This window comes from Dermatophagoides pteronyssinus, unplaced genomic scaffold (genome assembly GCF_027571235.1).
Source record: "Dermatophagoides pteronyssinus isolate colony J.1.1.1.1 unplaced genomic scaffold, Derpt_VIB-CSIC_2022.12 sq0002, whole genome shotgun sequence".
In the NCBI taxonomy this organism is placed as follows: Eukaryota; Metazoa; Arthropoda; class Arachnida; order Sarcoptiformes; family Pyroglyphidae; genus Dermatophagoides; species Dermatophagoides pteronyssinus.
Window position 1 is genome coordinate 2,766,444 of NW_027461526.1, and position 24,065 is coordinate 2,790,508.

General features: G+C 31.6%; 6 protein-coding genes across 8 annotated transcripts in view; 1 reads left to right on the forward strand and 5 right to left on the reverse strand.

The window, feature by feature from the left end:
* LOC113792066 (uncharacterized) overlaps positions 1-3,192 on the reverse strand; it is a 33,833-nt gene extending 30,641 nt beyond the window's left edge. The window contains exon 1 of the mRNA XM_027341939.2: positions 3,040-3,192. Coding sequence (XP_027197740.2) covers positions 3,040-3,154 — 115 coding nt within the window. The 5' untranslated portion in view covers positions 3,155-3,192. The remainder of the gene's footprint in view (positions 1-3,039) is intronic.
* Positions 3,193-8,840: 5,648 nt separating this feature from the next.
* Positions 8,841-11,115, reverse strand: LOC113799322 (uncharacterized). Of its 3 annotated transcripts, none has more exons than XM_027349953.2 (5): positions 10,558-11,115; positions 10,188-10,505; positions 9,975-10,104; positions 9,432-9,911; positions 8,841-9,363 (listed from the first exon to the last, which is right to left on the reverse strand). In XM_027349953.2, the coding sequence occupies exons 1-5, from the start codon at positions 10,957-10,959 to the stop codon at positions 9,245-9,247; spliced, it is 1,449 nt and encodes a 482-aa protein (XP_027205754.2). In that variant the 5' UTR covers positions 10,960-11,115; the 3' UTR covers positions 8,841-9,244. The 3 variants fall into 3 exon arrangements, with proteins under 3 accessions (XP_027205754.2, XP_027205747.2, XP_027205739.2); XM_027349946.2 differs by having other exon boundaries at positions 9,975-10,107; XM_027349938.2 differs by having other exon boundaries at positions 9,975-10,110.
* Positions 11,116-11,876: 761 nt separating this feature from the next.
* LOC113790655 (uncharacterized) lies at positions 11,877-15,292 on the forward strand. Its single transcript, XM_027340347.2, has 2 exons — positions 11,877-14,425; positions 14,548-15,292. The coding sequence occupies exons 1-2, from the start codon at positions 12,722-12,724 to the stop codon at positions 15,127-15,129; spliced, it is 2,286 nt and encodes a 761-aa protein (XP_027196148.1). The 5' UTR covers positions 11,877-12,721; the 3' UTR covers positions 15,130-15,292.
* A 126-nt stretch (positions 15,293-15,418) lies between these two features.
* Pfdn6 (prefoldin 6) lies at positions 15,419-16,127 on the reverse strand. The gene is made up of 3 exons (XM_027340369.2): positions 15,921-16,127; positions 15,738-15,862; positions 15,419-15,654 (listed from the first exon to the last, which is right to left on the reverse strand). The coding sequence occupies exons 1-3, from the start codon at positions 16,047-16,049 to the stop codon at positions 15,528-15,530; spliced, it is 381 nt and encodes a 126-aa protein (XP_027196170.2). The 5' UTR covers positions 16,050-16,127; the 3' UTR covers positions 15,419-15,527.
* Positions 16,128-16,238: 111 nt separating this feature from the next.
* Positions 16,239-17,114, reverse strand: LOC113790666 (uncharacterized). Its single transcript, XM_027340358.2, has one exon. It carries the CDS (start codon positions 16,978-16,980, stop codon positions 16,327-16,329), a length of 654 nt encoding a protein of 217 aa, XP_027196159.1. The 5' UTR covers positions 16,981-17,114; the 3' UTR covers positions 16,239-16,326.
* A 59-nt stretch (positions 17,115-17,173) lies between these two features.
* Positions 17,174-23,833, reverse strand: BRWD3 (bromodomain and WD repeat-containing protein). Its single transcript, XM_027340337.2, has 2 exons — positions 18,260-23,833; positions 17,174-18,198 (listed from the first exon to the last, which is right to left on the reverse strand). The coding sequence occupies exons 1-2, from the start codon at positions 23,448-23,450 to the stop codon at positions 17,282-17,284; spliced, it is 6,108 nt and encodes a 2,035-aa protein (XP_027196138.2). The 5' UTR covers positions 23,451-23,833; the 3' UTR covers positions 17,174-17,281.
* Between the last annotated feature and the right edge of the window lie 232 nt (positions 23,834-24,065).

A 24,065-nucleotide genomic window follows, 5' to 3' on the forward strand; every position in this document is an offset into this window, starting at 1 on the left:
AATGTAATAGAAAATTCTTGGTTGAATTTGCAAAACATGAAAATAAAAAGATATTAAACATTGAAAAAAATGAGGCTAGTGATTTTTTGTTCGTTTATTTGTTCACAACATTCACACCTTTCATTTTTGGCCTTAACAACTGATGTAATATTATGCAAATCCAAAAAGGGTTTACAAATTGTAACCAGGGAAAAAAGTTTTCAGAATTATTATAACCAAGACAATGAAACGATTAATGGAAAAGAATTTTTTTTGATATGGCATGGTCATTACAATTTTTATAGGCCGTGTAGTGGTAGTTTTTATATAATTTGAATTTTAATTCAAACTTTTGGTAACTATAGAGGCCTATCCATATTAATATGGACAAATAAATGGAACAATCGACAAAAGAAAATTGTAAAGAGAAAACATTTATTCCGGTCAAGAATTTTTTTTTGTCCGATTAGATTAACATGAACGACAATAACTTGCTACCATTCGGGTACCTAGGACACGAATTACACAAAACAAAATAAAAATGACAGACCAAGTAGTCATATTGAAAAAAAACTCATAAAGAATCGCGTGACCATCAAGTGGAAGAAAAAAACGAAACACATAAATGTGTGTGATTTAGGTCGACAGCAAGTCAATACTTTCAACTTGTGCATTCATTTCATTCTTTTATCATTGTTTATCATCCACATATGTTATAAAATTAGTGTTTCTGGACCAACATAATTGTCATAAATGATGATGATTCATGATAAGTTTACCAAAGTAAATGACGAATAAATATAAAATTATTGTAATCATTATGATATACAAACATTAAGGACAAAAAATAATTTTATATTTCCATTAACCAGAATATTTTCAAAGAAATATTTCTTTAATGATATGGCTTTTGTTTGTGTGAAATAGACAAGAATTCTTAAACATTCGCAATTTTTTTCTATATTTATATACAAACTGTTTGGAAAGTCACCAACGACTTTTTGCATGAGATTAATAGGAAAAAAGCTAATGACTTTCCGAACGATTGAAAAATAAATATTTGTATTCTGAAGGTATGATAGAAAGGCCGGGAAGGGATGGAAAAAACCGGAGGAAAATCAGAACAACAATGAGAACCACAGTTATGTCATCTTAAATTAAGGGAGTTAACAAACGGTCAAAAAAAATTGTCTGAAATCGAATCTGAATTGAATTATTAATGAATTTTGATTAAAATCTAGACAAATAATTTTAACAACAACCAAAATAAATGTAACTAATTCAACTAAAAATAACAAATTGTTTTAGACATGATTACGAAATGAAGAAGGTGACCATTTTTTCTTTGAATATAATTTATAACAAAAAAGACAAAATAAAAGCTTAAAAGAATTATTTAAAGAAAAATTATTCTATTATGACCAAAATAAAGAAAGCACGCAAACTTAGTAAATCAAAAGATGAATAATTTCAAGGTAGTTTTTCAGCTAATTCTTTATTTACACAAAAAAAAGTAAAAACTAATTTAATATTTTCTTGCAAATAAATTGTGAAATGTCTGAAAATACATGCACACACGCAAATGACACCCAAATAACCTAAATTATTGATTCTTAAGATACTAATAGGATATTTTTTTTTTGAAAAATAAAGCACAGTATATTTCTGAGTATGAGTAAGAAAACAAAATTTCAACTTAATCAGATTGAATGCACATGATTTTATTATAAAAATTTTACTTTGAATGATCAAATTGTTCATTGGAAAACATAGAAAATTAATTCGAAAAGGGACACTGCACACGAACATCAATTAACGAATCATATTGTGGTCATTTTGAATATTTTTTCACTTTAAAAAATAAAAAATAAAATTATCACATCCAATATCAATTATAACTAATTTGTCTGAGATTATCAGATGATTATAAAACATAATTAGAATTGAATGATTGATGGCTCAGTGACATTTGAAAAAAGTTCACTTGGGAAAATTTTTTTGAAAAAGAAAAAGGAAATGAAAATTTTAAAACTATTCCGGAACCAATGAATGAATGGGAAAAAAACATATATTACTTGTTTTGGATGAATCTATTGAAATGATGATTAATTAATGAAAGATTAATTAATTTTTTTTAACAAAAGGTCGATTTATAATCTCATTATATGATGGATAAATGGATGACCATTACATTATATAAATGATTGATATGGTAGATTGATATGGTTTATTGGATAAAAGTGATTAATAGAAAAAAGATAACGAAATTGATTGATAAATAACAACTATTAAAATGGTAAACATTTTTTAATCCAATTATCAATGTAGATTTTTTTTCCTTCTACGTCTAGGATAATTTGTCATTTGGATTATGAAAAGGATTTGTTGATTAATTTAAATGCCCGAAATATCAATAAATGTCAAATGGTTAAAACTTTCAGATCATTTTGATTGACTAAACTCACATCATTATCTGTCATCGCAAAATGTTTCGATAAGATATTCATATTTGAATTATCATATAAATTCTCATCGAATAAAGTTGAATCGTTCGAAAGATCAAATTGCTGTGTTGGGTATTGTGATGAGAAAACTAACTTATGATACACAAGGATATTGATAATGAGATATGAACAAATCAAAAATGTATATTACAAAATTTCCATCATTGATAAGAAATTTTATCGTGGAAAAGAGTTTGTATTTCCACAATCACATTTTTTTTTGTTTAATATCTGGGAAAAAAATCTAAATTATATATGAATTTTTATTTTAATGATCTTGATTGACTGCATCTACCAGAAAAATTTTTTAAAATCAATCTCAACACCTGGATGATAAAGTTCCTCGAATATGATGAACTGATTCGAATATATGCAATTTTTCATTTCTTTCCATCGATAAGGTGTGAGAATTTTAACAAGCTAATTATTCTTTTTCAAAGTAAAACATAAAATAAAACTGAAAAACCAGTCAACCTACTCTCATAACAGATAATACATGATAAAAGCTAAATTTATTAAAGAAAAATAAAATCATTTTTCAAAAAAAAAAACATACCGGACAATGTAAAACCATAACCATATTTGGAACGAATAATTTCAATCAATTTCATAATTTGTTCGGATGTTGTTGATTTCGAATTAAATGATTTAGACATTATCGTTGTCGACATCAATGATGTGTTTTATTTCTGATAGGAAAGGAAGAAATTTAAAAATTTAAATTTTATGACGATGGCACGATTACGACATTTGAAAAAAATGAAGAAGAGTTGGTACTTGTGGTCATTTATATGATAAAACACTAATGATAACTGTCATCATCATTAAGATGACCATAACCAAAATGATAAAAAATGACGAAACTTTTCTCTTCGATAAGTAATGACAATTTTTTTCCAAAATTTACAATTTTTCAAAAAAAAAGAAAAAAAAAGCAGAGGAATCAATTCACAGTTGTTTCAAAATTTTATTCAGGTGATAAACACACACCCACACAGACAAACAGTGGCATTGAATTTTTGTTTATTTTATTCGGTTATTTCAAAATATATTTCGCAAATAAATGAAAAAAAACGATAATAACAAATGATGTATGATGATTATTCAAACAAAAATTTTTTTCCTGTTGATCATCATCAGGCCAATCTGTCATGTGTGTTGGTTGTAAATGTTTGGAACAATAATTGGAATTTGATGAAAAATCGAAAAGGAAATCGTTTTTATTTTCTTCTCACAATAATTTATGTTTATTCGACGACAACCAATGATGATGATGATGAGGATGAAATGACAAATGATGTATAGAACAACAAAACAGGAAGAAAAAAGAAAAAATTTTATTCAATAAAATTTTTGGCTGTATCTTTGTCATTTTTTCTTTGTTGGCAAATCCGAAATCCTTTTTTTTCCACACCCTTTCTATACGAATTTTTTACCTGGAAAAAAACGTTTAAAATATTTATTATTATAATAATGATTATTAATTAATGAATTTTTTTTAAGTTAGATCATGGCCATCGTCAAATAATTTATCGTTGGATTTTTTTGTTTCTTCATTTTTATTTTCAATAAGTATATGGCTATAGTGATAATAATAATAATAAAAGCAACTAAAGCATAATTATAGTGATGATATTTATGCAATTTCTTAGATTAAAAAAAAAGATAGATAAAATACACTTAAGATTGAATTTGACGTAAATATATAAATGTTTGTGAAAGCAAATATTTTGATTATCAAATGCGATGAAAACGACAACAACATCAGAAAATGTCGTATCTAAAAATAGTTGAATTTCTCGGAGAAACAAATTCGAATGTTTTTTTTTGGGTTTTGGCAAATAAGAAATGTTTATTATGTTTGATTTGTTTTTCCGGTGAGAGAAAGGGAAAATTTTAAAACGAAATTTTTTTCCAAATGTTTTATTCAATAAACTTTTATTTTAGTTTTTTGGATTTTTTCAAAGATCTAAGTTTGCTGATTCTTTTTTTTTGAATAAATAAAAATAATTTCCAATTAATTTCAAATTTTTGTTTTCATTTTAGATTTTATTTGGTATATCCCAACTTTGAACTCCATAGTCTTGAGGCAAAGTATGTTTTAAGCAAGAATCAATTCGTTTTCTTAATTCAAGAAAAAAATCCCGTGTTTGTTTGGATTTGTGTTTGCCTGCGCTGATCTTGAGTCTTAAACATTTTCTTTTCATTTATATAATTCGTTTCTGCGTCATTTTTAATGAAATGAATATTTTTTTTTAATGAAAACGCAAAGTATTGGGAAAATAATGTTGATGATCTGAATACTTGAAAAAAGTGATAAGAAAAAGTATTCAGAAAAAAACAAACTTAAAAAATAAATATTTGAAAAGATTCATTCAAACAAAACCACAAAATATCCCAATTAACACTTATTTATACACAATGTTATTATTGAAAATGATCGAAAATTTAATCCTAGCTTTTAATGGAGAATTAAAAAAATTGTTTTTTTATATTGAATTGGAAAAAATGATTAAAATTAATGATTTACTCTGAGCAACATCAACAACAACAATGAACAAAGGGAATGGAATCTATTCAATTGGATTGAATGTAAAGAAGCAAAAAAAATCAATTAATAAAACGATGAATGAACAATCATCATTCGGTTATTCGTTGATAGATTCAAAGGAGAGGCAAACATTAATACCTGAATGCCATTCCTGAAATTATACTATTATTTAGATTTATATATGACCATAATGGAACAATATGGTCATCTTTAATGGTCATCCATTTATACTAATTCAACCATTAAAGTTATATAAAGGGTATTTTTTTCTATTTTTGTTTTCTTTGTTCGAGAAAAATTGAGGACAGGTCATTTGGCATCGATTAATTGTTATTGATGATGGAAATTATATTCATTCATTTGCTCCAAGTACGGTTGATATACAATCCTATATATGTTTTTGAACTTGATATAGCTATTTTAGATTATAATTACACGTGGTATTGAATGATGCTTTTAATTTTTTGAGAAGTTTATCTTTAAAAAATTATTTCATTAAATCCTTTTTCCTTTTCAAGTTTCTTCACTAGGGAATAGTGATCATTATTTTACGGTGCAATTTTCTTTTTAATTCATCGATTTTTTCCTATTCAAAATAATATAGTCATCATGAAACCGAATCGAAAGAAAATAATAAAAATCCTTTCAAAAATATAATACATTATAAAAGTAACGAATTCGTGACAAAATTGAATAGAATTTTCCCTCTCTCTCTCTCGCTCTCCATCATTTCGTTTCGAAATGATTCAATCGAATTATTGATGATCAATGTAATGGATTTATGAATCAACTGATAAAACTATATATTTATATTGAATGTCAATCATCAAAATGAATTGAAAATGGTGACAATAACAACAGGAATCCATTCAGGTAACCCAAATCCACTATGTCACTAATTTCGTTATGGGCAAGACAAGAAAAATTTTAGCCGTTTTTTATCATTTTTTCTTGTTAAACAAAAATTATCAGGAAAAATCACCATTTGATGGTGAAAAATAAAGATGGGATTTTTTTTTCGCCGATTGAAACAGAAACCTAAAATCTATTTATCGATCTATGAGCATAGGAAGGGCGACCAAAAACAGAGAACAAAAATCAAATCGATCAATAACAGATACAAGGATTTGTTCGATTTAAATGATTTACATATAACGTATTTTTGATGTTTATTTCGATTTCAAAAAAAAGAAAGATATTTGTTGATACAAACACACAGTGAAAGAAGCAATCAAACAATTTAATCAATCAATCGATCAATCCGATTAAAAAATTATTTCATCTTGTTAAATATAAGTTGAGAAATATATCTGTAGATTTCAGAAACATAAGGATTATTTTCGTTTGTCTTTTTTTAAATAGAAAATCATTGGGTTTTAGATCAATTATAATTACTAAAATATTGAAAGAAAACAAACAAAGAATGAAAGGGAAAAAAATCAAAACAAAAACTTTGAATGGAAAACAGGGTTAGGTTTCAAACATCCGTATATTTGGAGAAAATTTAGAGATTTTCATCATGAGATGCAAAACAAACAAACAAAAAATACAAATTTTACTAAAGTTGTTGAACCAGAAGTTAGATCTCAAAACAAATATAAAAACAAACAAGATTTTTACCATAAATTTTATCATCCATTTCAGACCGATCAAAGATTAATACCTATAACTAATTTATATCCGAGATCATGAATGATGTTGATTTAAATGGATAAATTTTGAATTATTTTCATCTTTTTTTTTCGGTGAATTTTTATTTTCGAATGCTTGTTTCAAATTATAAAATTTACTGATCAAAATGTCTAGATGGCTAAATGATTATTACAATGTACTTACTTATGATATGATGTTTTTTTTTGGCTCGGATAATATCTACATGATGGTGGTAGTTTAACTTTGATTTCTTGACAAATATAAAACAACGACAACAAAATATTCAGAAAAAAACTTTGCACAGATAAATTCACATAGATGAACAAATAACACCAAACTTAAATTGAATCTATGATATCCAATACAATGTTGTTGATGATAAAATTATGGAAACTTCAATGTTTCAACATAATGATAATTATGATTATGATTTAAAATGCTACAAGGGAATATTTTCACACACACACACTTAAATATATTCATATCAAGATATAATAATTTGAATAAAAGTTATTTCTTTCTCATAATAATTTACATTCTTCATCGTCATCATCATAATTTGTTGTTGATGATGAAAATTTTCATTGATGCTTGAAAATCATTTGTTTTTCTGTTGCTGTTATCCAATGTGTATTTGTTGGCCAAATAAATATTGAAACCATAATCGAGGCTTTCACCATTCAAAAAACATACAACGAATGGCAATGAGAAGACCACATGAATTGAATGCTCATCATATTTTCTTTTCTTTTTACGAAAGTGGATGAGTGAAAATTATTGAGAGAAAGGGACAGAAAGAACTTAAAAAAAACTAAAGCCTGAAAAAAATACATAAGCTTGTTTCGCTGTTGAAGACCTGACCAGTACGGCTATAGTTAGTTTCTCTATATCTCTTTCCATTACTCTATCTTTCATTCATATTCGACGAAGAAAACAACAAAATCTCAATCAACAAATTTTTTCTATGGCGCGCAATTTTTTCCCAATGTTAAACGATACTCGAATTGAATTCAAACGGACAATATAAAAACAAGTAGTTTGGCCACATTGAATGTGTGTCTGTGTGTGTGCGGACGTAAAATTTTTCTAACGTTCGTAACGTATACTACTACTATTCGATAGCCTTTGGGCCAAAATCCCTTATTGATGTTTAAACAAACATCAATGATGGATTTTGGTTTTTGATTATCGCTTTGATCCGATTAATAATTTGAGTGAAGTAAGAAATTTAATTTAAAATTTCTACACATATAATTTAGGAATCGGTTCTTTATGCTATCGTTTTCAATTTATTTATAATGAATTCTGAAATGAATGAATAATATAAAAGAATTCGGTCCTCGAATTTTTTTTTTTTTTTTTGAAGAATTTATCAACAAATATAGAACGGATTTCAGATGGTAAACACATTTGTTGAATGTTTGGATCAGTTATTTTAGAGAGAAAAAAATCCAAAGAATCAAAGAGATTTGAGAAAATGTTTTAAATTTGGAATGTTTTTCCATTAGACAACAACGAAAATGATTGTTGTTAACAAAGCTGAATTTCATATACGAGAAAAAATTGAAATTATTTTTTTTTAATTCCAGATGTTCATCTTAGTTCAAAAATTGTGAATTATTCACAATTCGAATGAATAATAAAATAAGTAAATTCGATGGAATAAGAAGAGAAAAACTTGGAAAAAATAACCAATAAATCTTACCACCAATCTTGATCATCATATTCAATCGAATTAAAACAAAACAAACAAATTGGAATTCAGAGTTTCATCAATAAAAATTGATCAAATTGAATCCTTCCTTTTTTTAAATAGAAATTCTTCAGAATAATCGCATACGCATTTATAAATTAAAGAACGTGTATGTTGTTATATAAATCATTGAATGTGTTCGAATCAATCCCAATGAAAAACCACTGTAGAATATTTTATTTTTTCCATAAAATTTCAATCGACAAAAAAAAAAATCTGGCAATGAAATTAACCGAATATCGATTGCCAAAACAATTTATAAAAATGATTTTATTTGGTATACCATTAAAGCTTTTCTCAGCACAAAAAAAAATTTAATTAAAAATTAAATTTTCTCATTTTGTATGATTTACAATTTTATATAGAAATTAAGTATGAAGTCGCGAGTGACAAAAAAATATGATTGAGGATGTATTTCCATGGATTTTTATTAAATTTTTTTTTGTTTGCGCTGATGTTTTGCTATGCAAGAATTTCTCAAGATAGATATAAAGAAAAATTTTTCCAATAATGAATAATGAAGGTATCATTATTTCATGATCGATTAAAAATGATGATGAAATATAAATGATGAACAAATATATTTGTCTAAAGTACAAAATACATTAAGCAATGCATTTTTTGTGTAGGTATGCAATTCATGAAAAATAATATATCAAAATGAAAATTCAAAAAATTATGTTTCTAATGATAATGAAAATGATGGTCGATATACTGAAACCAGTGATTTCACATTATGAAATAAAGAATATGGTCAATGATGATCTGAGGTACATGATTAAATTTTCATTGTAAGATATTTGTTCATCTTCTCCCCCTACCACGACGACCACCACGAGCTCGATAACCACGGCCACCACGTCCGCCGCGTGTTATCTGTGTTTGTTGTTGATGTGATTCAGGCTGTTTTGCCATGATGGCATCTAATTTTTTCAATGAAATAAAAAATTTTATCCATCAAAATAATTGTTTTTATAAATAATTTTTTTACCTTCATCCGCTTTTGATTCAACAATGGTAGTCGATAATGCTTCGGCTTCTTCCGTTTCATCTTCATCATTAGTCGATGTGGCTGTCGTTTCGGCTGATTTGTCATCAGTCGTCGTATCTACTTCAACAGTTGTCACTTTTTCTGGTTCCACTTCAGATGATTCCACATTCATTGATGACTCGTTTTGAGCATCGATAGTTTTCTGATCACCACTATTAGCGGTTACAGTATCTGAAGTATCAGTTGTCGTCGGTGTTTCCGATGCATTATCTGATTTACTAGCTTCTGTTTTCGCTTCAGATTCTTCTTTCTTTTTCTTTTCTTCGGCTTCTTTCTTTTTCTTTTCTTCAGCTTCTTTCTTTTTTAGCTCTTCTTCTTGTTGTTTTTTTATTTCTGCTTCTACTTTTGACTTATGATCGACATTATTTCTACAGTGTACATTTGCATCTTGAACATTTCGGATAAATACATTACAAAGATCTATATGGAAGAATGGATAAAAAAACTTAGGAGTTGGAATGAGATAAATCATTTTGTACATACTGCAAATTAATCCGGTTACATTTTGAAAATACTTTTCAATCTGTTCTTTGTGATCATCATTCTGTTGTTTTTGTTCATTATCATCGACATTGACTATAGGTACCTCTTTCTTTTTATTGGCATTGTTAGGCTGCTTCTTAATAAGGTTAAATTTATTAAAACCATTAATCAGAATTTTAATATAAAATTATTGAAATTTTAAAAAATTCTTACCTGATTCGATTTTGCGTTATTACTCATACGCTTTTTATTATTAAAGCTATAACGATTTTTTGGGCTATTATAATTCACCCATTGTTTATTACGATTATTTTGTTGCTGTTGATTATTCTTGCTGGTATTTTGATTATTGATTGAATTATTTTGTTTGCCTGGAGTTTGTTGTTTATTATTATTATTATTATTATTATTTTGAACATTATTCTTGTTTGGTGTATTGTTGACATTACTCGGACGATTACGTTTATTATTCTGATGATGATTTTGTTGTGTATTCGAATTCCAATCAGCATGACGTTTATTTCCTTGACTCTGAGACAAAAGTGTTATTTTGTTTAAAAATTCTTAATACTTTTAAGCTTACCATTCGCATGTTTGGCACATGTTTTAACTGATTATGATCCATTGGATATTGTTGTGCCGGTGATTGTTGGTATCCACGAAACTGCAGCCCATTCATATGCGGTGGCATGTTCTGATTAATCCATGGACTAATGTTTGATTGTGAATGTTGTTGTCCATGATGAGGGGGAAGGGGAGGAGGTCCTGGAGAAGGATGTGCTGCCATACCAGGTGGATGGTTCCAAACGTTACGATTATATTGTGGAGGTGGTTGATGTTGAGTTTGACCACCACTTAAATTACCGGAATTCCCCACATATTGATTTGAAGGTGGTTGTTGATGCGGTGGGATACCAGGTGGTCCTTGATGATGATAATTTGACGGTGGTGGTGGATAATTGCCGTATGGCCGTTGAAAGGACATTTTTTATTGAGAAATCAACTGATTGATTCGAAAATAATAAACTTTGTTTTTAAAATTTTAAACAAAACAAAAGAATCAACAACAAAAATGATCCAAGAATATTGTAGAATACACACACAGACAAAATTACCGAGCCGACAAATACAAAGTGTGAAGAAGGCAAAATGGCGGTGCTGTTCTGCTAGCAAAAAACAATCCTTGTAGTAGTCAATAGATTTGATAGGATCCACGATTGAATATAGTGCCACTGCTTTTAATTTTCAAAATCATTGTTCGAATAAGATTCACATGATTCCAATTATCGCCGGTAGGTTGTGTATGTTGATTTATTGCGATGACTATATGTATATCGCTCCACCTTGCGAGCTTATTGATGAACTTTGTCGATCGTACAAATTCATTTGATTGATATTCAAACTGGCGCCAAACTGGATTTATGAAAAAGTCCAATGGCCGCTGTCAATTTCGTTTATTTTTCGATATTCAAAAAAAATTGAATGCAAAAAAAAATTTCCTATACGGATGATTTTTTTTCCACAGGATTAAATACCGGTCATTTTAAAAATGATTATCATTGTAATTTTCAAAGCATAAATAATCATTAAATGACGATGATGAAAGGTTTAATTGATTTTAAAGATTTACAGCAAAAAAAAAAAAAAAAAAAAAAGAAAGATAAGCTTAAAAATTAAATGTTTAAAAGTAAAAGAAAAATTTTTATTTAATTTCAAATATTATCATCATGTGAGAATACATAAAGATTTAAAATATTCAATTTCTACAACACAACAAGTCCTCTGTTTTTCATCGTTTTTTACCATCATCATCTCTCTTCATAGACCGTTATAAATAAATGTCAAGCCATATGTTCTTTTTTTATTATTAAAAAAAAATCCTGAGAAAAAGAAAAAATGTCATAGTTCCCAAGACATTGGCACAAGACCTGTGGCTATCAAACTATCAAAAGCTATGCATGCTGCATTGCTATACAATAACGTTGAACGTCCCATTCGTATTTGATGGTGTGTGTATTGTGTGTACAATCCAAAGCCGTTTCTCAATCGAACCTCTTTTTTTCTATTCATTTGTTCGTTATTAAAATGTGAATGGCTTCGGGCACTCAATACACACACTCAAAGATAATCAGTCCAGCAAATAGAAAAACCAACCGATCGACCAAACATTATATACACACATGACAAGTATACTGGACTTTGATGTGAATTCAAGCCAACCTGTTTGGTGTTTTTTTTTAATAAAAAATCAATTCTATATATTTGAAGAACATTTCAATGTTTGTATCATCATCATCATCATCGATTTGAAGCTCTTGTTTTACCTGATGGATGCTACTTGATTGTAGTGTGTGTTCGTGTCCTGCCCAATGATGTGTGTGTATGTGGATTTTGTAATGGAAATGTTGAAAAATAAAAACTCAATGAATAGTTAAAAAAACCACATCTCTACAAGGATTGATCAATTAAAAAACCAACTAGCAAACCGATCGACAATATCATCATCATCAAGAAATGTTTCATGGTTTTCGTTAGAATTTCATCTTTTTAACTTGAATGATCGATTGATCGATCAATCGGAATCAGGTGTGATATTGAGCAACAAAGTTGATTATGATGATGTGATATCCTGTCAAGAAAGTGTAGAGAATTGATTCATCAATCATACGTTTGTGTTCTGAGTTCATTTTTCGTTTCGAACTTGATTTTTTTCTTTTGAAAAATTGATTAAATTAACAGATAAAAAAATGATTGAATTGTGTGAAGCAACTGAAGATAATCCATTCATACATGGAATGTCCAAACAATTTGTCGCCGCATTACAACAATTGTTCGATGTAATGGATACAGAGCAATCGGGTACGATTCATTTTGCTGATCTTGCCAATCAATGGGAAGAAGATGATGGTGATCCATTTTTTCCCAGAGGTCTGATTGCCTGTCTAGCTAAAGTTAAACTACCGAATGGTATGCTAACATTCGATCGATTCTGTGCCGGTATTAAGCTTTGTTTGCTCAAAAATCAAGTCGATATTAATGATGTTCGAATGATCACATCAATGACTGATGAATGTCGATCGATGACTACATCTGATTCATCGATTACCATACCAAATGGTGGTGATTTAAATAGTCATTCTCAATTATTACCACCACCTGCACCATCTTTATCTACTTCCGTTGATCGACCATCATCAGAACCACAAATATTTGCTCCACCGCCTCCATCTTCATTATCATCGCCAACACCAACATCGAGTAGTAACAAAACGGCGGAAGTGAATAATAATAATATCATTTACACTAATAATCCTAAATTGACAAACACTGCCACATGTCTTCAACAGATACAGCCAACTGAAATCACATCGGCTACAAAAAAGTTACCGCTTCCTTCATATGAACAAGTTATGGCTGCTAAAAGTAAGCCTAAAGTACCACCACCGGTACTTTCAACCGTCAGTCACAATTCAAATTCTGATCAATCACCTACAGCAACTGCATCTACGAATTCATTGAATAAAGAATCCCACCAACAAAAACAACCATCTAAAACAGCCAAACAATTTCCTCATCTCTCTCAACATCAATTAGAAGAGATTAAACGCGTGGTGAATCATCGATATTTGGAAAGCCAATATGGCCATACATCAGGGAATCGTCCATCGATTAATAATGATAATCAACAGCCATTACAACATCAGCAAGCATGTCGTGCCAAAAGTATGCCACATTTGATAGATGTTTCGCACAATTCTCCATCATCATCTTTCTCGTTTAACACTGCTGATCATCTTAATTATTCTCAACAAATACCTATGAATTATCAGACACACCTACTAAATCATCACCATAGCCATACTTATCAACGACATCCTACAACTAATGAAAACCGAAAAGATCAGCATATTAATTATCATAATAGTTCAGCAAATTCGATAATTAGCGATAATAATGAGCAAACACCAATAGTCAAAACGATAATTAATGATGGAAATGCTGCACCAAAAACTGTTTCACGTAATTGCATAATGAAAACATTGCAAAATTGGAGAGATAATATCTTAAGCAAACATCCATTGCCATCATTTAATGATTTAATTCTACAGACGAAGAATACTGGTACCGATTTTCATTGGCCACGTTCATTGGTCACAAAATCCGCTCAAACACCAACATCAAATATAAATTGCCAAAAAAATAACGACATTAGTCATTTACAGGCCTCTCCCATCATTAATGATGATGGTCTTAATGATCAAGAATTCGTCGCTCCCGTTATATCAGTCCCCAATGAAAACAATTATATCGATAATAATGATCAATCAATGGCAATGTTTAGTGGTTTTCAGCATTCATCATTACATCGACGATCATCAATTCGTCAGCATAGGCAGCCACGAGAACCACGTCGACATACCGTAGGTGCAAATGGGATCGACCTTTATGCTGTAAGTAGATGAGTTTTTTCATGCATTTTTTGATAATTTTTTTAGGTCAAATAGTCAAATATTTTAATCGGATAAATAATGATGGATAATTTTTTTTCTCTTTCTCTATGTATCCGAATTAGGTAAAAAGATTTCAGCAACTTGAACAGGAGAAAGACATATTGATAGGAGGATTGGCAGAAATCGAACGTACAAAAGAATGGTATTTAAGGCAAATATCAGTTCTACAGAATCGAATCAATATTGTCAGCCGTTCCGGTGGATCATCATTCATTGCATCTGATTATAATAATATTGATGCCTACCAGGAAAGAATAAATTTTCAAGCAGTTCGCATACAGACATTGAATCAGCATTTAACAGCATTACGTGATGTTGGACAAAATTTTCCCATTCACATGAATCTGGCTATAAGACCATTAAATGGGCTGCCATCATCAATAAAATCAATTGGAGCGCAATTATCACCACAATCATTAGCGACCGGGCGTATTGATCCAAATCAGCCAAGACAATTAGTTGTCAATCCAAATTTGGTCAACAAGTTGAAGGAACAAAATCGACTATTGACCGATGAAGTGACAAGAAAAAGTGATCGTATCACACAATTAGAAAGGGAAAAATCTTCTCTTATACGAGAATTGTTTCAAGCTCGTACCTATTCAAGTTATTATAATGGACATTTTGATGATACATTCATGTGATGTAATGTTTATTATTTACATTTGTTAAACGAAATATTTTAATGCCATATAACCTGTTGACGCCTATATCGGTGGATGTTCTATTTTTGACAGAAATTGACAGACACACATACATTTTAATTGTACATAAAAAAATTTTGTTTTGCCCAATTTTTTAAACAAATTCCAAATACAATAGTAATAGAAAAATCTAATGGAACTTTTTCAATAGATACCTCATTGTATTGGCCTCCACGGCAGTATTGATTTTTTTTTTTTTTTTTTGAATTGACTGACATTTTCCTGCCGATTGTTTGTATCATTGTTTAATATTTTTTTTTATTTATTCATTTTGAAACAATTAATGTCAAACAAATGAAAAGAGAAAAAGAAAAAATACAATTATATTTCAAATGAATTTATTTTGGATTTGATGCTACGGCGGCTGACATGGCTTGTTGTGTTGCTTGCTCCAATTTCATAACAGCCTCACGATGTTTATCCTGTTGTTTAGTCAACGTTTCCAATGTTTGATCATATCGTTTTCTAATTTTGTGTCAAAAAAGATAGACAGAGAAATTAAGGGTGATGAATGAAATAAGTATAAAATCTGAAAAATAATAACTTACAATTCTTCGGTAATATATTCGATACGATTGTTCACATTATCTTGAGCTTCTTTTAATTCAATTTTTATTAATGCTGGTCCAATTAGTTTAAACGTCTTCGCTCCATCTTCGAGTAGGTCCAATTCCTTTTGTTGAAAAAATAATAGACAATTAGATTCGCTAGAAATTTCGATCAACCATTACCTCTTTGACAAGTTTATTCTCATTCAATTGTATTTCTAATTGGCCACGTTGCGAAAGTATTTTTTTACATTGATTTCTTATTGTTTGGAATTTATTCAATTCTTCATTAATTTGTTGTTTGACATCCATTTTTGAAAAAAATAAAATTGATTTGATTTTTTAAATGGGAAAATATCAGAAATTTCAGCGTGATACTCACCTATCGACTATTCTCACCTCATTGGTATGACTCACATCAGAATATCATGAATTTAAATTATTTAAATAAAGTCATTTGTTTTACTTGAATATCAAAACATTGTAAAAACAAAACAGAAATTCATCAAGTCACATCATACTAAGTTTATTTATTCAATTATTATTCACTGTAATAATAAGTAATAGAATATAATTAATTTGTTTCTTTCTAATCATCATCTTGTATCTGCTGTTGTTCTTGGCATGATTTTCTTTGTATATTTTCGTTCAACGAAGAGGAATTTTCCATTTTTACTCGATTATAATATTGAACAAGTTCTTCATTGAATTTATGTAAAGCCTCGAAATTCGGTACATTCATGTGATGCAAAGTTTTATCAATAATATCATAAAAATCATTAGGTGATTGTAAATCCATCGAATCAGTAAATAAACGTAGTAATTTTCCGAATGATTTCAAATAATACTCGAGCACATCGACCAATAGATCAATGGTCAGGTCATGGGAAAAATTAAAGCCAACGTGTGTTAATATCATGATAATTGATTCGCGCATTGTTTGAGCCGCGGATTTATCGTTGCTTTTCGATGTTTTTGGCTGTTCAACATTTTCATAGACATTAATCTGTTGTTCGTTAGTAACCAATAGTTTGAGCGTTTCAAAGAACGGGCTAGTCATTTGACTTGAGCATTCGGATCGAATTATGGAATCGTGGCTGACCAACAATGGATTCGCTTGAAATCTTTGTTGATCATGGATTTCAAATTCTGAAGGTATAACAATTTTCGGAGCTGAATTCAGTAACAAATCATGAGATTTAGTATCGATCTGTGAATCTACTATTTCGCCCCAAAGATCCATATGTTAGGAATTGGTGATTTGATGAATCAAAACACAAAAAAAAAATTCTAAAATGAATTTGATCATCCGATTAGAAGATGAGATGAAAGGTGTTTTACTCGAAATAACGTGACAAGCTACAATAGTGCCATCTACCAGAATAACAAAAGAGATGATTGAAGAATTTTTATACAAAATGAATGGTTAAACAACATTTTACAAACAACGATCTAACTTTTAAAAAGCTAGTCTTTTAATTGAATAATATGATTTTTAAATATAAATTATATGCATTTATTGGAAAATTCTAAGGAGAACATTTTCATGTTTGAGGAGGACAGGACGACAAAGTTTCAGAAAGTAGGACATGTCTTCCCGTCCTCCTTGGGTCTTTCAACCCTACACGGCCATCATAATGTTTTTGATATGTTCGTGATCGTCGAATACGGGATTTCAGTTGTTGGTGAAATTGTTCATCAGCTGAATCTGAACTATAACGACGTTTTGGTTGAATTTTTCGAGTGGAACGTCGAAGTCCAGAAGAACTCTGGTGATTACTATCATCATCGTCCTCATCAATATCATGGCCGTTACGACGACGAGCAGCACGGCGACCGACACGATTGATAGATCCATCCGAACGATTACTATTTGATGACATTGTTGATTCTCGTGATGATTCATTGTTGGAAGCAAATGAATCAATGAAAACAGTCGGCGCTGGTCGTGGTTGTTGATGCGTCAAACGAATATTTGAATTTCGTTCACGAATCTGATTAACGGCCAAGTCATCATCAGAATCAGAGTCGTTTTCACCGTAATTTACTCGTTTCCTTGCTGCAGCACGAATTGGCCTCCGCGTTCCAGTACGAGATGAGGAATTTTCTTTATTATCATCATCATCTTCTTCAGCATCTAATTGGGTTGCATCTGAATCATTTGGCTGTTCTTCCGGTTCCACTTCTTCGTCATCCTCTTCATCATCGTCTTCTTCTTCATCTTCATCACGATCATCTTCGACGTCTGTCTTTTCATCTGTATCTTCTTCGTCCTTTATTTCTTCCTCTTCTTCAGGTAATTCTAATTCTTCTTCTTCATCATCATCGGAATCGTATCGTCGAGGTTTTCGGTTGTTTTGTCGTAAATGGTATTTATCATTAACGATTGATGGTCTATTATTATTGGTATCGCTAGGAATTTTGGCAGCATCTACATATTCATCATTGCTTTGATCATGATCTTTAAAAAGTAAAAAACAAAATCAAAATACATATTAACAAATAAGGTGCAAGTAACTTACTTTGCGAACATCCGGTAGATTCTTCATCATCAAAATCTTCGTTACTATCATCTTCTTTATAAGTTCGAATACGTTTTCTTCGATGCCTAAGGCCATATTTTTCCATAGAATTCGATTCATAATAATACTTTGAAATTCTGTGACTAGAACGTTGTTGTTGTTGTTGTTGATTATAATAATTAGATGTGATAGACGATGTTGATGGTTGATTCGAATCAACAATCATTAATTGTTGTGAAAAACACCGTCTTCGACTTGTCGATGGACCCGTCAATTGCTGTTCATAGGGGCTAATAATTGTAGGTGACATTGGTGAAGATGATTTTCGCTGAAATCGACTAGTGTTTCGAAGTTTTCCATTACGACGATTTCGACCAGATCTACCACCATTCGATGACTGACGATTCGTACGGGATCTCGATGACTTTAATTCGCTCATCAGTGAGCGCATTTTCTCTTCAAATATATTCGACAAACGAATTGTCATTGAATAAATACGTGATTTTTTGCTTGTATTAAATTGTTTGGAATTGGTGAATATCAGACGCATGTCTTTCGCAAAATCTTGCGGTGAATCATAGATATCGGCTAGGAGCTGTTCTTTCACTGTTGTTAAATCCATTGGTGTATCGATTATATGAGCATAATTTGGATAGATGATTGGATCAACAGGAGCACGGAAAGGTTCAGAATCTGGAAGCTCAAAAATCTGATCAATAAGTTCTCGACACAATTGTTTCCAAGTTTTGCGTGGTCGATTATCATTATCATGTTCGGTTATAAATCGATTGTGAATACGATTAGTACGGTCGGATCTTGATGGGCGACCAGGACGATTTATTTCATCTACATCACTATCGGAAAATATGCTTGAACGAATACGACGTGTAGATCTTCGAGGTCTTTGTTGGCCGAATGACGATGACATTGATGATGAATGTTGTTGTGGAGTGGGATCGGCAGTTGTTGAAATGCCGGTGGCGTTCACTAATTCCGATGCATAATTATTACTCAATTCATTCATAATCGGTGTCGGATCTTGACATTCAGAATCTTCGATGAAACGTAAACAACATTCGGTAATAATTTTTGCTTTTTTAACAATGAGTGATTCCGGCATATTGTATAATGCTGCATTCGATTCGATAAAACGCACGTCGAATTTGACCGCTTCTAAACGTCTATAGAAATTCGATCGTAATCTCGACATGATTGTAGATAAATCCATCGGATACGGTATTGTCATTGCATATAATGGATGTTGATTAAGATCGACGGGAGCGGCAAATTCTTCAGCATGAGAAAATTCCATAACACGAAGCAGACCATTTATTATACGTTCCCGATCACGATTACGCTGCTCTGATGGCCATTCTTGCTCATCTATCATTGAAAATGCTATTCTTTCTTCATCTGTTACTGATTGACCATCATTTGGCGGTTGATTAGGAATATCTAAATTCGATTCTAAAGGTTCCAAATCCCAAGGACTTAGTAATTCTTTTTCACCGTTGCACCAAATAACTTCAATTGATTGAAAATAAGAATTAGTTTCTGTATAGCGCATCGAATGAATACGTCCGATCCACCATTGATCATCAATCGCTGATCGAAATAGGTCAGCAACACGCCATTCACGTGACACGGATATATCATACCACTGTTTAAGAATGATGAAATCACAAACATGATCAAGATCATGATATCGAACAGAAAATTGTTGTTGGGCGATATGGGGATGATGATTAGACGACGATTGATTGACATTACTGGTTTGTTGTTGTTCAGCTTCGTTTTCTTCAGCTAATGGATCAATAACAACCATACGTAGTGTAACCAGACGCGGAGGCTTAACATGATATTGGATACCGATAATTTTGGCGAATATTTCATCCGAATCACTTCCACGTAATCGGAATGGTTTCGTCGCAAGATTGATATTATAACATTTTGTTTCACGAACAGCATCAATATATTTCTGGTGACCTTGACGGAAATATACAACACGATCACCAATCTGAGGAAAATAAGGCGTTCTTTTCGGTTTACTATTCGTGAACCATTCGGGGGGTCGAAATTGCTCATCAAGGTGGCCATTTTCAACCTGTCTAAACTGATGATCAACATTAATTTGCTCGAACCTTTGACGCCTTTCTAATGGGTTGTGAATATCGTCAATATTTGTTCGTCGTCTTGATCGAATCGACCCTTCGTTCCCAAGTGAAGTTGATGGCTGATTAAGAAAGATTATATCATTGGACGTATCATGCTGATCATCATTATCACTTTGAATATGATCATCATCTTCTACATCGGTAGCACGACGTTTGCGTTTACGCACGGCAGGAGCACTAGATACACCAGCAACTGAAGATGGAAATGGCGTTCGATCACGTGAAGTTGATGGTTGATTCCAATCTGAATCCGATGTAGCATCATCTGACTCGCTCGATTCTTCTTCTGATGTACCGGTAAAATCTTCATCATTTGAATCATCCTCATCAAGAGGAACTAATGAAAATTGACGTTCAGTACGATCGCTATTATTCATATTTGAACGATTCGATCGTGATGATGATCGTGTTACACCACTGGACTGGTATAAAATTCTCCGTTGTCGTCGCGTAAATGGTTTAAATTCAGGTAATGGTTCAATTGGTTCAATCTCTTTAGGTCGTTTTTTCTGTTCGGTTCGATAATACTCCTCTTCCATTTTATTTAGCGAACATTGTCGTTCACGAATGAATTCGATTTCTCGTTCTGGCAACGGAATGATTAATGGTTTTCGCATGAATATGCCCATTTGAAATCCACTTGGCCGACCGGTACTATTTTCATCATTAACAACACGGTTATTTGGGTCGACTAAATTGGCAGCATTACGGACACCATCACCGACAGAATGTGCACTTCGCGAACTATTAGCTGGTGACGAACCTGAAGTAGGAGCTGTTATATCTCCTGAACTACTAGGCCGTCGTTGCTGCTGTTCTCGTTGCAAGCGCTGAATCATATCATCGATCGTAAGGGCTCCTTGTTGTTGTTGTTGAGCTTGTTGATCATTTTGCTGATCACCGCCATCGAACGGTATAAGTTGCGGATCGTGACAATTTTCGCGACCAGGAACTAGGCGCTGAAGTCTTGGTGGATAGGGGTTCCCATCAATATCGACTAAAAATGGTGGTGGCATTAAATGCGGTGCGATTTGCATTTGTTCATCGATAACAAAATCATTGGCATCACGAATGATAGGCCGATAATCCGTATGAAAAAACATATGTTCAGGTAATTCGGAATATGGATTTGATGGTGATAGTCCAAATAGGATTAAATGTCCATAGCTATCAGTTGCGGCAAACATTGTACCATCCGGATTCCATTTAGCATCGAACAATGATGCCGGAACTTGAGAATTTTCCAATGCATTATAAAATGTTTTTATATTTGTACCGGTGACCACATCCCAAATCATTATAGCACCTTCATGTCCAGCAGTCAATATAATTCGACCATCAGTAGGATGTGGTTCGATAATATATACTTCATCTTCATGACCATATAAAACATGTTTCAATTTGGCATTATGTGAAAACCAAACTTTAATAGAACTATCGGTCAAAGAGGTGATAACGAATCGATCATCAATTGTCCAGGCTACCATGCAGACACGTAAAACACAAATTTTTGATGTTCCAGCAATTTCTACTCGACGTTCTGGTGGCCGACCATCTAATCGTTGATTGATATCAATCTTGAGGTGATTCCATTTTTGTTTTTCATAATTCCAAATATGTGCGAGACCATCACGACCACTAGAAATAAATCGTAACATTGAACGATTGCTAAACTGTAAAGAATCCACATGATCAGTATGCTGTTCGATTTCAAGAATTTTTGTCGGACCAGCTGGTGCGGAAACATGATAAACATAAAGACTGCAATCGGTTGATCCAACAGCAAAAAATGCACCACCTGCCGAAAATGAACATGATACTAATTGAGAATCGCGGCGTTTACGCTCGACAAAACGAATCGGATCATCCTGAAATAATCGAGTTTTGGCATCATATTTATAAAAACAAACACTGCCATCTTGCGAGATCGATACCAGATAACGAGTATCTTGCGTCATAAGCGGACAAAATTTTACGCCGGATATTTGATCTTCATGATTCTTCAATGTTTTGATCAAAGCCGTAGTACGTAAATTCCAAACACGAATCTTTTTGTCACAACTACCCGATGCCAACATATCATTTTCCAACGATATAGATAAATCGGTTATTTCACCCTGATGTCCACGTAAGGTAGCCAATAAACGGCCATCAGATGCAGACCAAATTTTAATGATTGTATCATCCGCTCCGGTAATTAAAAATCGTCCGGTACGATCAAATAGAACACAGAATACGGAAGAAAGGTGACCGAGTACACGATTATATTTTTGATATTGTTCATAGAATCCGACAGGTAATAAATGTGTTATGGGCTTAGGACCAGCCAATTGCCTGCTGAATAATGTTTGACTAATATGTCCGGGAAAATGGACAGATGAAAAACGTTGCGACAACAACGGTGGTGCATGATTTCGATGATTAGATATTGATGCCAATGAAAATGGATTACGATTTAGTGGTAATAAACGCTCATCTTGCTCAGATATTAATGATTTTTTAGGTATAGGGCGTACTAATGAAAAACGTCCGGCGGATAGGAATGAAACGATAGAATTTTCAATCGGTGGTGGCACAACTTGCGATAAAGCTTGATGCGCTTGTTTTAGTGATTGAAATAGATAATCGGCAGTGATGTGTGGATGTTGTTTAATAGCTAACTCGAGTATTTCATTACCCAATCCGAATTCATTTGATGAACGTTCACTACCGGTACGCCAATCATATTGTGGTGGTAATAGACATGCATTTGATTCTAATTCATGTTTTAATACTTGAAATGATTGTTGTAGTGGACTTCTTTCCAAAAATTTATAGATTAAAAAATATAATTCACGTTTAAGTATATTATCATCGATGGTTGCCGGAATCAGATCTGTGCTTGATTTTTGTTGTTGATTGTTGAACGAATTCTGTTCTTGATGTTGTGGTTGACCCGATGTTTGATCATCGGGATGGTCTGATGCTGATGATGACGATGATGACGATGATGGTGGTAAAGGGCTAGCCTGTTCCATTTGTGAAATTATGAATGAACTTAATTTTGACTGAACTTGATATATATCAAAACAAATTATGGCTAAAAATTGAATGAAGAGACAAAATTGTCCAATTGTTGTTGCTGTACTTGATTGCAAATCATAGCGTTGTACAAAAAGTTTACACTCACAGAAAAATCTGATTGATAATAAAATTGAATGAGATCTTTATTGAAAAAAAATATCGTTTATACAGTTTTTCCTATTAAAACAATTCAAAAGAATGATGCAAAAATTCTTTAGTTTTTGTTTCAATTGATAGTGAGGCATTCAATTTGGTTGAATATTTTGTTGAGGCTAGTAAAACGAGCGAAAGAGACGACGACAACGACTCATCATCGAATGAGAAAATGAAAAGGCCAACAACTGTCTGAGAAAACAATTTAATGGTAGTGGTTCATTGATGAATGAGAAGGGCGATACAAAAACACTGTAATTGTAAATAGATTACATTAGATTTCAACATTTGGCAGCGGTATTCATTTGTGTTATAATTTAATATGGTCAACAACAACAACAACAATTTGTGATCAAAATATGTGTTGGATTTGCAGAAATTTTTAGTAGGCGCAAGCGCTTGCTATTGCTATTTTC